Genomic DNA, 15,031 nt, shown 5'->3' with positions numbered 1-15,031 from the left:
GTCTTCCAGCTTGGGGGACAGTTCTTGGTAGCTGGGTATTTCTAACCCCAAGCTTCTAATAGAACTCTGGTATCAGCTCTTTTATTTTTCCAGTTGTGTTTTGTTAAGAATACATTGTTACTAATTTTTTTCATGATTTTAGGTCACATTGGTAGCTTTTATCTATGTAACAAAATAGTTATTTTATTCTTTTGAAACTCAGTTTCTCCTAGCCTTGTCTTTCTATTCTTTAGAATGTTTGAATTCTATAATTTTTATTCTTAAGTTCTTAAGTTTAAAATGCCTTAATTTCTTTGCCTTTTCTTTTCCCTTTCCTTAGATCTTAATTATTCTATTATTTAAAATTTTATGTTTTCATTTTATTTCATTTATACAAGTGATCTCCAGTCTTAAAAATCATCTTATAACATTACTTTTATTTTCCCACTTGACAATGTGGCAGTTGATACTCAGAGAGGGAAGGGCTTGTTAAGGTGACAGAGATAGCCTGGCAGGATTGTATTTAAAGTATTCACTTAAGAAAAATTTTCATGTGTTTTTTTTAAAATTCTTGGACCTCCCCTCATTAAGTCAGCTGGACATTTTGAGCTCAAATCTCAGGAAGGGATATTACAAATGAAACAAGATTATAAAAGAAATTTTCCTTGTGATTTCTTTGTTTCAACAGCAAAAGTTTAAGGAGAATGTAAATGACTCAAGAACAGATGAAAAGCATAAGGACAAAACTAGATAAAAGGAGCTGTTTTTATCCTTCTCCCAATCTCCCAGCCTTAGTGAGGAAATAATTATATTTGTTTAGTGAAGAGAAAAAGACTTGAAAAGGAAGGTATGAGGTCGTAGATGAGTTTCTCTTAAAGAGTCCTACACATGCTTCCTTGGGGTGCAGGTGGCAAGATTTCCCAGATATGCTTTTCTGTTTGAAACCACAGATGGGAACTGTGCCTCAGCATGTCATGGGCATTGCAGGCATAGGATGGTACGAAGACCCCAGAATAGAAAATGGCTCACTGTGTCCTGAGAGAGCCTTTCAAGAATTTATGAGACCCCATGCGTTGCAGAAACAGGAAAATCATCATGTAAACCCTGGAGTGGTGTGAAAGATACAGAGAAACCTGTATATTGAGAATAGGAATAAGGGATAACTCAGGGACAACGTTCATGGACCGATGACAGAGATTAGTTGGGTTGATGGACATATCACAAATGTTGTCAATCAAATCCCACCATCCCTTTTTTTTTCCACCATCCCTTTTTTTAATGTCACAAAATGAATTATATAACATCTATTCTCTAAGAGGCTATTTTATTATAATTAAATTCAAGGTGCACTTTTTTTTTCATTTTTATAATCACACTGCATTTCCATATTTTTGTTGCTCTTTTCACTGCACTGAAACAATCAGGGAAGTGAAACAGGAAAGGAATAAACTCCCCAAGGATATTCTTGCACCTTTCATTATTTGGGATCTCAGAACAGCAGAACACAGCGGATCCTGAAACACAGAAGTGTAATAATAAAGCAGTTGAATTCCTTGAGAAACAGTGATATCAGCAAAGCAAATTACACACTGTATTGAAAAACTGAGTTGCCTATCCCCACCCGACTCCACCTTTATCTAGTTTACCTATAAGAAATATAGGATGGGGTGAAAACAGGACCCCAAATCAGCTATAATAGGAAGACCCCAGCTTTGAGCACCATTCCTTCTGGCTACATAATCACAAAGACATCCAAACCCTTTGCTACAGCTTCTGATCAGCTTCCATCAGTCCTAGAATCTAATACCATGTCTAATTAGGGAAGAATAAATGAGTTCCTTAGTTCCTTTCTGTTTGTAGTGTGTCTGCTACCTGTTAGATCCATTCCCCTCCTCTATTATTTGTTTCTAAAATTTTAGATGAGTTTTCTTGACTCTTCTTTCTTGATTTAAATGGGCTGACATGCTAGGTCTAAACCAAGAAGGTATATAGCAGGCTAAAATTTAAATACCTATCTTAAAATAAAAAGAAATCATAAAACAAGCAAACGATATAGATAGAGAAGTGGGGAGAGAATAGGAATGAGAGATGTTTTTAAGAAACAGAATCAGAAAGTCAAAGAATTCATCACAGAAGTAATTCCTCATTTACTCCTTGTTACTTGCTCTCCACTGTCTCCAGCACTCAGGACAGTCCTGGCAAAGAGTGTACCATCACTCAATATGCACTGAGTATATAAATGAACACACTGAGTAAACACTTCATCCCTAAAGGTATGCTAGCTGGAGCATACTGACATTTGTCAAGAAATTATATAGAAAGGCTTTGTGCCTTGGGTAGTCTGAACCTTTGCCTTGAAGATCCTTGTAAGATTTTATGATGGTGGTAATGTCAACTCATTTATTCTAGATCATTTCTCTAACCAGAAAAATAATGCATAATTGACCAATGTGGAGCAGACTGGTGCTTAGTGTTATACCGATTCCTCAAACATTTCTTTGAGATAGGTTAATACAGGTCTTTCCCAAAGAGGAACTTGCAGATGAAACCGTTTCTTATCCTTGTGATAACAGGAAATAGGATAGAGTATATGAAAGAAGGTCTTCAAGTAGCCATCTTTTTTTCACAAAACCACTTAGGAATGTTTGAAAAGTCATTTTTTTCTGTGAGTTCAGGGTACAGAAGTTCATCAAAGAAAACACTCACGTTTTTCCAGAATGATACAACTCGAAAGCTTTGTGGAGTTGGTCAAAAGGCAACTGATGGGTTATTAATGGATCTATATTAATTTTATTTTGTAGGTAAGCAGTCACTAGTTGGGGAAAACAGTCTCTGGTTTTATAATCTGCAAAATAAAAAGGCTATTGTAACAAGATTTGAGAAATATCAAATTAACCAAAAGAAAAATAAGTAAGTTGTGGAGATGGGTAAAGTATTCTGAAAATTTGCCATTGATGAGTTCATTTGTACATCAGAAGTTGTTGGCTTTTGTTGCTAAGTGTGGCAGCTATAGACAGTTCTGTTACCTAGAACATCTTTGGAAAAAAATTGGGTCAATATTCACACATTAGTGGGTTAAAAACTAATTAAAAATAAAGTAGAGTCTCCAGCCCACCTCCTGGGTTTAACATTATACAACTATTTCCTCATCTCTCTATTCACACACAATGAGATGGCATGGGAACTTTTGATCAGAGCAATGGATGGAGATGGGAATATTAATTTAGCAAGCTATTGGTCAGTACTGCTCAGAAATAAGGGCTCCTATGGGAAGACAAATATCAGTGCCAAATACCAAGTTGGTGCCTGTAATTATCCAGAAAGCCTTGCTGTTAAAATAGCACAACAAACTTTGAGTCCACCAGTGCAGAACTGAACTTAGCTGGATTATTCCAAACACTGGGGAAACCCAGAAACTATTTTGTAGGAAAACCCAGAAACTATTTAAAAATTTTTATTTAAATGTAAAAAAAATAACCTATTTAATTAAACTAACTAATCTGCAAAATATACCAATTCATTGGAGGAGAAGTCTTTGAAAACTTATACCTTTATAGGTTTGTTTCCCCAAGGAGAACATTTTTGAATTACATGTTTCTACAAAGTTGAAAGAGATTTTGTGAAAGCAAAAACAACTGACTTACCTCCTAAACATGTACCCTTCAGTGTCCGTCCAGTGGAAACTGATTGAGCAGAAAGGGAAAACTTTGAACCTGGTGCAGACACTCCAATGATTATACAGACACCGTGGCTCAGGTGGCAGGAGTCCCAAGCAGCAACCTGATAATGAGAAAAATGACCATAAGTAGATGCCCATACATAAGTAACAACTATCTGCAGTGTTGGAAGGAGCTGTGGAGTTCCTAGATTTCAGACCTCTTCCTGGGCAGATGCTACTTACTTTGAGCTCAGCTTCAACATTGCCAGTGATGGAATCTCATTAGAGAACCAGAAATGGCAACCCGCTCCAGTGTTCTTGCCTGGAGAATCCCAGGGGCTGCGGAGCCTGGTGGGCTGCCGTCTATGGGGTCGCACAGAGTCGGACACGACTGAAGCGACTTAGCAGCAGCAGCAGCAGCAGCAGAGTTTAGTGGTAAAGAGCACAGACCCTGCCACGGTGTGACTTTAGGCAAGTTACTTAAGCTCCCTATGTCTATTTGTAAAAAGAAGAGTAATATCACCTATGTCATAGATTTGTTACAAGGCTTAAGTGATTAAAACATTTAGAATGTTATCTGGCACAGAGTAAGTACTGTGTGTTTATTTAATAATTACCCGCCACCTCAAAGACCACACATACTATTATTCTTTGCCTGACCTCACTTGTATAACTCTGTTCAGTTCATTTATATTTAATAAAAACAAATATATATACATATGTGGGTGTGAAGCTTCATTAAAAAAAAAAAACAAGTATTTTAAGGGTGTAGAGTATACTTCACGTCAATCTATTTTGCTTCCTTTTCTGGTTCTTAACCTTCTATCTCTCCCCTTCCTGCATTTTGCCTGTGTCTCTTTCCTGTTACATCACTGCATCTACTTCCTTCACCCTTTAACCACGTACATTAGATACACGCTGAAGTGAATCAAATGCCTAATTCTTTCCTCTACCCTGTCAGTTCCGAGTCTGCTGCTGCTGCTGTTAAGTCGCTTCAGTCGTGTCCGACTCTGTGCGACCCCATAGACGGCAGCCTACCAGGCTCCCCCGTCCCTGGGATTCTCCAGGCAAGAACACTGGAGTGGGTTGCCATTTCCTTCTCCAATGCATGAAAGTGAAAAGTGAAAGTGAAGTCGCTCCGTCGTGTCCGACTCTTAGCAATCCCATGGACTGCAGCCCACCAGGCTCCTCCGTCCGTGGGATTTTCCAGGCAAGGTACTGGAGTGGGGTGCCATTGCCTTCTCCAGTTCCGAGTCTAAGGTCTACTTTATTCTCCCTGAACTTAACATACTGGTGCATAGGCTCATTTTTCAAATAATGAATGGTTCTGACACAGAACACACATGAATATCATATGTGAATTACATAATGTTGATACTTAAATGTAAAAACATGTTCGTGGATAAAGAGCTAGGACTACAGGAAAGGATATAGTGCTTGTTTAAACTTCATATATTGCAGTGTCATATCTTTATATATTGCTTTGATTTTTAAGATGGATATTTTAGAGTGACTATACATTCCATTTTTAGGTCTGGGGTCCACAGGTCCAAAACATATGTTCAGGGGAGCTTTATACTTAGTGTGTCCCCACCCACTAAGCAAGCATCTATAGACACAATTCGTTTTACTGTGCTTTGCATTTTTCAGATATTGCATTTTTTATGGATTGAAGGTTTGCGGCAATCCTGTGTTGAGTAAGTCTATCAGCACATTTTTTTTTCCCAACAGCATTTGCTTCCTTTTGTCTGTCACATTTGGTAATTCTCACAGTATCTCAAACATTTTCACTATTATTAAATTTCTTATTGTGATATGTAATCAGTGATCTTTGTTACTATTACAAAAAGATATATTGTAAAGTAAAACAATAAATAAATAAATAAAACAGATAAAAAACAAAAAGATAATGACTGTCACTGAAGGCTCAGATGATTAGCATATTTTAACAATACAGTATTTTAAAATTAAGATGTGTACATTGTTTTTTCTTAGACAAAATGCTATTGCATACTAATAGACTATAGTATAAACATAATTTTTATATGTGGTGGAAAACCAAAAAATTACTTAGCTCACTTTATTACAATATTCACTTAATTGTACTGGTCTGCTTCTACTTACTGTGACCCAAACCTACACACCATGGTTTCTGCGAGTCCAATGGCCTCAAAGGCAAAGTCAACACCGGTGCCTGTCATTTCCTTGACCACCTCCTGGACGGGCTTCTTGAGATTCGAAGGGTTGAGACAATCTGTGACCCCTAATGCTCTTGCCCGAGGAAATTTTTCCTCATTGATATCAACTCCAATGATTCTAGAAGCACCAGAGGCTTTACAGCCCATGACAATAGCTGAGCCGATTCCTCCAAGTCCAAAGACCACACAGGTAGAACCAGGAGTGACCTACAAATTCACAAGTCATGTTTGTGTTAGGAATCAAATCTGGACACTTGTATAATTAAGAAAAGAAACAAAAACAACCATTGAGGCTTTTGGAACCATTGACCCCAGTTGAAACATTTGGACTGTTTTGGTCTTGTTTTTATGTTTTCTTGGCAGATCACTATAACATACTAACACACAGCTGTTTTCCTCACCTTGGCCGAGTGAACAGCAGCCCCATATCCTGTAGCCACCTCACAGCTTATGACACAAATCTTATCCATGGGAGCAGCAGCATCAATTTTCACCACTGAAATCTCAGGCGCAACAGTATATTCGGTGAATGTACTTGTGCGGAAAGAATGATAGATCTTTTCTCCTTTGCAGGTAAACCTGCTGGTGCCATCCAGCATTAATCCAGAAGGGGGTAGAAAGCTGTTCAGCAGTGACACAGACAGGCACAGCATCAACCCAGATGCATAGAGTTGTAAAGAGAGAAATGAACACCTTTAGCTCCAGGTCAGTGCTTGCACAATAAAAACGATTTAATAAAAAGTGACAAGATAAACAAAAGATGGGCAAATCTACTAACTCTTGCTTCTCACAGAAGTTTCCCTTGGGATTCAAGCAGGCACTGCATTCTCTACACTGTGGAATAGCAAGTGTGAGGACTTTGTCTCCTATATACAAGGAAAAAAAAATCATTAGTTTAAAATATTATTGAAACACAATAGTGTGGGGATAAAAACTTTATTGAATGATCTGATAGCTTGCTGCGGACAGATTATGACAAGTATAACATATCCCATGGCTATTTTGGAGGAAAAATCCTATAACCTAGTTTCAGAAATCCCATTATTATTTTGGGCAAATGATGGAAATATGGGGATATTCCTTGCTGGATAGGTAATTGTAGGTCTGCTTTTACTCTGGAAATAAACTAATAAAACTGGGAATGACCCTTAGAGATGTCATCTACTCTAACCTTTTGGCTTTCCTTTGAAAGATTTAAGTCTGCAGCGGTCGTTACCTGCCTGAAGCTGGATAACAGCAGAGACCTTTCTATTGAGCCTACCTGCCCCACGATGGCACATGGACCCACAGCAGGTCTCTGACATGTTTTCTTTAGGGGGCTGTGGCTCAAGATATTCTCAGTTCTGAGAGTAAAAGGAATAGCTTTCTTTCTGCAGAGAGAGGCCGCTTCTGGAGCGCTTATTACAGAGGGTGGCTTTTCGGTTGCACAGTTTTAGAGTGCATACTGATTATGTGTGGGTCCAATAATTAACCCTCCTGGGACCTAGGGTTACAGGCTGGGAAGGTGAAGAGAATTAATGAACACAGTCATCACAGACTTATAAAACTGTACAAAGCCTTGTCAAAGGTCTATAACCTCTTCCCTAAACGTGTGTACGGTTCTTACATATATTTATAATCCCCTTTGGCCTCTTGCAGAGTTCAGATAGCATTAAAAATCTCTTTGAGTTTATGAAACTTCCCTGGTGGTCCAGTGGCTAAGACTCCACACTTTCAATGCAGGGAGTCGTGGTCAGATTTGATCCCTGGTCAGGGAACCCTCTGATCCCGTGGGTCAGATTTGATCCCACGCCAAAACTAAAGATCCTGCATACCACAACTAAGACCTGGTGCAGCCAAATAAATAATTATTTTTAAAAGTCCCCTGTAAGTTTAGATAAGGAACATCTTAACTTCACTGGCCCTAAAAAATTCCAAGGATACTGGATCTCAAAATCAGGAGAAACTCAGATTCTGCTGCCTTATCTTTTCTCTAAAATAGTCATCATTTTCCACAAAACTTTCACTGAGATTTGTTCAGTTAAAGAGGAGTTAGCTCCCTAACGATTGGCATTATCTTCTTGCAGTTGTGGAGAAGGCCGTGTCTTTTCGCTTTTGTCCCTCCCACTAGGCCTAGTGTCAGAGGCATGGCAGGACCTCGATCATTGTTTGCAAAATGAATACCCTGACGATAGCTTTATGAATGTCCTGACCACATGCCCTTCACATGAAGCTCACACATGGACTCTTCACATGTGTGATTGCTCTTATTTTTTAAAACCATTTCAGATGTGCTAAGAATGGCTGTGTCAAGGTCCTTTCTGATATGCCTGGGGAAGAGTGTTTACTTTTTTTGATTCTTTGAAATATCATTATCATCCTGTCAACAAAGTTCTACTAATATATTCTACTTGATAAGAACATTCATTCGTCAAACACTCATTCGTCAATCATTCAATGCATTCCAAACCTGAGCAGGCACTATGCTAAGTATGTGGGGGACACTATATATATAGCAGCAGCAGCACAGAGAGAGAGAGAGAGAGAGAGAGAGAGAGAGAGAGAGAGAGAGAGTGAGAGAGAGAGAGCTGTCCCTCAAAAAAACAAGCCAGTGGGACTACATTGGACTAAAAGACTCAGGCACAGCTAAGGAAGCTATATAAACAAAATGAAAGGCATGCCTACTGAATGGGAGAAGATATTTGCAAGCAATATATCTGATAAGGGACTTCCTTGGTGGCTGAGACAATAAAACATCTGCCTACAGTGCAGGAGACCTGGGTTCGATCCCTGGGTCAGGAATATCCAATCCCCTGGAGAAGGAAGTGGCAACCCACTCCAGTACTCTTGCCTGGAAAATCTCATGGACAGAGGAGGCTGGTGGGCTACAGTCCATGGGGTCACAAAGAGTCAGACACGACTGAGTGACTTCACTATCTGATAAGGGGCTTGTATACAACATTTGGGCTTCTCTGATGGCTCAGATGGTAAAGAATCTGCTTGCAATGCAGGAGACCCAAGTTTCATCCCTGGGTTGAGAAGGTCCCCTGAAGAAGAGAATGGCTATCCACTCCAGTATTCTTGCCTGGAGAACTTCATGGACAGAGGAGCCTGGAGGGCTATCGTCAAAGGGGTTGAAAAGAGTTGGACGTGACAACATAATAACACACATACGCAATATATACAATGAGCTTATACAACAATGAACTTAACATCAGGAAAACAAGCAACCTGATTTAAAAAATGGACAGAGAACCTGAACAGACATTTTCCCAGAGAAGGCATATACAGATGGCCAACAGACAGACGATTAAAACCGCAATGAGATACCACCTCACACCTGTCAGAATGACTACTATCAAAAAGACAACAAATAAGTGTTGATGAGGATGTGGAGAAAAGGGAGCCCTCATGCACTGTTAGTAGGAATGCAAATTGGTGCAGCAACTATGGAAAACAATATGGACGTTCCTCAAAAAATTAAAATAGAACTTCTATGTGATCCAGCAATTTCACTTCTGGGAATTTACTCAAAGAAAACAATTAATTCAAAAAGATACACGAACACCAAGACTTATTGTAGCATTATTTGTAATCGCCAAGGTATGGAAGCAACTTGAGTGCCCACTGATTGACAAATGGATAAAGATGTGGTGTGTATATATAATATGCATATGTGTGTGTGTGTACTCTGGTGGCTCAGAAGTTAAAGCATCTGCCTGGAATGCAGGAGACCTGGGTTCAATCCCTGGGTTGGGAAGATCCCCTGGAGAAGGAAATGGCAACCCACTCCAGGACTCTTGCCTGGAGAATCTCATGGAGGGAGGAGTCTGGTAGGCTACAGTCCATGGGGTCACAAAGAGTCGGACATGACTGATCGACAAATGGATAAAGATGTGGTATGTATATATACTATACATATGCGTGTGTGTGTGTATATATATATATATATACACACACATATACATACACCCAGGGGAATATTATTCAGCCATAAAAATATGAAGTCTTGTCATGTGTAATAACATGGATAAATTTAGAAAGTGTTATGCTTTCATGCATTGGAGAAGGAAATGGCAACCTACTCCAGTGTTCTTACCTGGAGAATCCCAGGGACAGGGGGAGCCTGATGGGCTGCCGTCTGTGGGGCTGCACAGAGTCAGACACAACTGAAGCAACTTAGCAGGAGCAGCAGCAGCATGCTAAATGCTGTTGTCCCAGGTGGTGCAGTGGTAAAGAATGTGCCTGCTAATTTAAGAGGTACAAGAGACACAGGTTTGATCCCTGGGTCGGGAAGATTCTCTGGAGGAGGAAATGGCAACCTGCTCCAGTATTCTTGCCTGGAAAACTCCATGGAGAGAGGAGTCTGGCAGGCTACAGTCCACAGGGTCACAAAGAGTCAGACACTACTGAGCGAACGAGCACACACATGCAGGCTAAGTCAAAGAAGTCTGACAGAGAAAAGCAAATACCATATCATCTCACATATATGTGCAATCTAAAACACAAAACAAAACAAAATGAAACAGATCCATAGATGCAGAGAGGTTGCCAGAGGGGAGGGAATGAGAGGACAAAAGAGGTGATGAGGATTAAGTACAAATCTCAAGTTAAGAAATAAATAAGGTGTAGGGTTGTAATATATCAGCAAAGGAATATGATCAATAATATTAAAATAACTTTTTTGGGGATAGATGGTTAAGACTTATCATGGCAATCATTTTGTAATGTCTACAAATATCTAACCACTCTGCAACACACCTGAAACTAGCATTATATGTGTGTGTATACACACACACACACACACAAAGAATGCTTAAACTACCGTACAGTTGCACTCATCTCACACACTAGCAAAGTAATGTTCAAAATTCTCCAAGCCAGGCTTCAACAGTGCAAGAACCATGAACTTCCAGATGTTCAAGCTGCATTTAGAAAAGGCTGAGGAACAGAGATCAAAATGCTAACATTCACTGGATCATAGAAAAAGCAAGAGAATTCCAGAAAATCATCTACTTCTGCTTTATTGATTATGCTAAAACCTTTGACTGTGTAGATCGCAACAAACTGTGGGAAAGTCTTAAAGAGATGGGAAACCAGACTACCTTATCTGTCTCCTGAGAAATCTGTATGCAGGTTAGGAAGCAACAGTTAGAACTGAAAATGGAATAACGGACTGGTTCCAAATCGGGAAAGAAGTACGTCAAGGCTGTATATTGTCACCCTGCTTATTTAATTTAAATGCAGAGTACATCATGTGAAATGCCACGTTGCATGAAGCACAAGCTGAAATCAGGATTACTGGGAGAAATATCAATAACCTCAGATATGAAGATGACACCACCCTTATGGCAGAAAGTGAAGAGGAACTAAAGAGCCTTTTGATGACAGAGAAAAAGAAAAGTGAAAAAAGCTGACTTAAAGCTCAGCATTCAAAAACTCAGACATGGCATCTGGTTCCATCATTTCATGACAAATAGGTGGAGAAACAATGGAAATAGTGACAGACTTTATTTCCTTGGGCTCCAAAATCACTGCAGATGGTGACTGCAGCCATAAAATTAAAAGATGCTTGCTCCTTGGAAGAAAAGCTATGACCAACCTCAACAGCATATTAAAAAGCAGAGACATTATTTTGTCCATAGAGGTCCATCAGGTCAAAACTATGGTTTTTCCAGTAGTCACATATGGATGTGATAGTTGGGCTATAGAGAAAATCGAGTGCCAAAGAATTGATGCTTTTGAACTGTAGTGTTGGAGAAGACTCTTGAGAGTTCCTTGGAGATCAAACCAGTCAATCCTAAAGGAAATCATTGGATTTCCTGAATATTCATTGGAAAACTGGTGCTGAAGCTGTGGCCAATGCTTTGGCCACCTGATGCAAAGAACTCATTGGAAAAAACCCTGATGATGGGAAAGATTGAAGGCAGGAGGAGAAGGGGACAACAGAAGATGACATGGTTGAACAACAGAGGATGAAATTGTTGGATGGCATGAATTCGATAGACGTGAATTTGAGAAAGCTCTGGGAGTTGGAGATGGACAGGCAAGCCTGGCGTGCTGTAGTCCATGGAGTCCCAAAATACTGGACACGACTGAGTGACTGAATTGAACTGAACTGATACACACACACACACATATATGTATTTGTGTAGACTTATAGGATCTTAGTTCCCCAGTCAGGCATTGAACCCAGGCTGTTGGCAGGACAGCATGGAATCCTAGCCACTGGACTGCGAGGGAACTCCTGTAGCATAGTATTGTGTGTGTGTCAACTGTATTTCAATAAAAAAGGAAACAGTGAATTCTTCTGCAGCTATGTCAGAATAAATGAACTTGCCAGATTATAAAATTTCCCTTTCTGCTGACAAATAATTCATTAGAAAAAAAGTCTTCACTGACATATATTTGATAAACAAAATTGTAAGTTTATATTGATTTGATACATTTATATTGCAATATGATTGCCATTTTCATATTAGCTAACACTTCTATTGTGTCATGTAATTATAATTTCTTTTAGTTTCAGTAACAATTAAAATCTAGTCACTTAGAAAGTTTAATGTTTATAATATAGTTTTATTATCTATTTGAAAAAAAAAGAAGCAGCCCCTGCTCCTAAGGAGATTTTAATCTGTTTAGAAGTACACTGGTCCTATCTCAATTCTTGTTCCGCTGTGACTAGTCACTTGGCTCAGCCACTGCCTCTCTGGATTGCTAGCACTGACAGCAGAGAAACTGTGTGACCCTTGGAATCACTGGATATATTTACTACCATGATATGTGATTAGGTAAAACAATTCAGAGGCAAACCAACTTATTTCTCCTGTAAATATGCTAATGTATTTTAGTGGTGGGTTATTTGTGCAGAGGTTTTTGTGGCCCATTTCCTACCTGGTTTCACTGAGCTCACTCCTTCGCCAATACTCTCCACAATTCCAGCTCCTTCATGGCCTGGGATGAAGGGACACTTCAGTGGGATTATTCCTTTTACAGCATGATCATCAGAACCACAGATCCCTGTAGATATGATCTGGGTAGGAATTAAGTGGCCAAGGATAAATTAGTTTGGAATTTTTCTTTTGTCTGAAACTTATTATGAATAATTTTTTTTACATGAATGACCTCATTTGATCCCTATAATAATATTCAGAAAAACACGGGACAGGTCTAATTACCCCTAATTTAAAGATGCAGAAAAGGAAGACTCAAAGACTTAAAATGACTCACGCACTCTCATGGTGGATGATCAGATACGGAAATAAACTAGGCTTTTTGAAATCTACTCTGTACACCCTGTGTCATCAACTAGTTTTGCAATATGAGAGTCTATTCTATCCAATGAAGGAATTTTGACCAGGTATCCATAGCACCACCATTGAGAAACCAAAAATTTTAAGCCCAGTTTTGTGGAATGTTTTCCCAGTCCTCTGGGAAAATCGATTTTAAACCAGCATATTGAAAACATTAAGTTAATAATGTAAAATGTGTTTGAGTTTAACTGTTGCAAAATTTAATTGGCATTGAAAGTTTTAAAACTTCTCCATTAATAGACCAAGTTTTCTTGTCTGTGGATAGACTCAGTCCACTTATACTGATCATAGAAATGAAACATTTCAGGTACCATAGCCACTGTATTACTGCTCTGCCTGGAATTCAGCCAGAAAGCATACAGGCAGGGATACGGACTAGCTGTTTCAGTATCAGTAGTGGGAGCGCTGGAACACTGGGAACAACTTGATACATGAAATATTTCCCCACACTTGCCTTCACAAGCACAAGTTCAAAGATTTAAATTTACCTTAATACGAACTTCCCCAGACTTTGGTGGCTCAACCTGCACTTTCTCAAGTGAAAGAGAAGAGTTTGTTTTCCAGGCAATGGCTGCCAGGCATGTGATTGTCTGTTGACCCAAGGACAATAAGATGACATCATTTAGCGATAACATTTAACTTCTGATCATACAAATGACACTTACTTGCTATAATTTGTAGCAATAAGAAAATCACACAAAAAAAGAAAAGAGATCATTGCAATTTCAGACATAAGCTGGTAAAACTTCAGCATATTTCTTTTGAGTCTCTTAAAATAATTTTTATACGGTAGAGATCATGTCATATAAGCAGTTTCGCATTTTAGGGTTGCCTTTTTTTTTTTTTTGGCCAGTGAAAGCCACCATACACTGAACTACTGTTTGCTTGTTCTAAAATGTTTTCTCATGATTTCAAAATGCTTTATAATTTTAAATAGCTGTTTTATATTTCATCATTTGAGTATATCCAAATATTCTTAATCAGCAACTACCTTAATCAAAACAATCATTTCCATTGTTTTGACTATTATAATTTACATTGTATGTAATTTTGACTTGCCTGGTTTCCTTAAGTAAGAATTACTAGAGGAAGGATAGAGACATGGTTAGAGTGAAACTGATTTCTAAATAACTCTACAGAAAGTTTGAATGATTTGGCACAACTCCTAGAACTGTAAAACAGTATCTGTCATCATTTTTCCCACTCTCATTAGCATTTACTGTAGTCATTAAAAACAAAGTGACTGTCAGAAAAAGCTAGCTATTTCTTTTTATTAGCATTTTTTAATATTAAGAATGTTGAAATTTTTTGTGTTTATGTGAGTCATACATATTTTCTTCTTTTTGTGAAATGTTTGGTCCTATATTTTATGTAAGTATTCACTGGCATCTTGATATTTTTTACTATCATTTGACCTATTTGTGCATTAAATGAGTGACTGGTTGTCTACTATCTCGTCATACATGATTTTTCCTTCTTGATTTTTGACCTTTAATTTTTTTGTGAAGCTATATGTGCATATATACATGCATAACACACATATTAAAATTTTGATTCGTAAAAATACGTTTTCCTTTATTATTTCATCCATTTCCGTGGTTTGAGAATTTTCTCCACTGTTGATGTTGCTCAGTCACTCAGTCTTGTCTGGCTCTTTGCGACCATGTGAACAGCAGTGCACCAGGCATCCCTGTCCTTCACTTTCTCTCCATATAGAGACCAAATAGATATTTGTTACCTCTTTCTAGATTTTTATAGTTTGATTTTTAAATACTTAACTCTTAAATCTACTTCAAATTATTTTGTGTAGTATAAATTTATAGAATCTAAATGAATTGGCTCAGCATGAACTCTTGATGAATTTTTCTTTCATTTATACTTAAATTAGCACCTTTACTCGGAGA

The 15,031-nt window shown here is 38.4% G+C and overlaps 1 protein-coding gene across 1 annotated transcript; it reads right to left on the bottom strand.

The window, feature by feature from the left end:
- Positions 1-1,286: 1,286 nt before the first annotated feature.
- On the bottom strand, positions 1,287-13,811 carry LOC101122865 (alcohol dehydrogenase 1-like). The gene is made up of 8 exons (XM_027971389.3): positions 13,616-13,811; positions 12,709-12,847; positions 6,614-6,701; positions 6,237-6,456; positions 5,782-6,042; positions 3,624-3,759; positions 2,686-2,824; positions 1,287-1,493 (listed from the first exon to the last, which is right to left on the bottom strand). Exons 1-8 carry the CDS (start codon positions 13,760-13,762, stop codon positions 1,469-1,471), a joined length of 1,155 nt encoding a protein of 384 aa, XP_027827190.2. The 5' UTR covers positions 13,763-13,811; the 3' UTR covers positions 1,287-1,468.
- Positions 13,812-15,031: the final 1,220 nt, after the last annotated feature.

This window comes from Ovis aries, chromosome 6 (assembly GCF_016772045.2).
Source record: "Ovis aries strain OAR_USU_Benz2616 breed Rambouillet chromosome 6, ARS-UI_Ramb_v3.0, whole genome shotgun sequence".
NCBI lineage: Eukaryota > Metazoa > Chordata > Mammalia > Artiodactyla > Bovidae > Ovis > Ovis aries.
The sequence above is the reverse complement of the archived record's forward strand: the minus strand, read 5'-3'. Positions and strand labels throughout refer to the sequence as shown.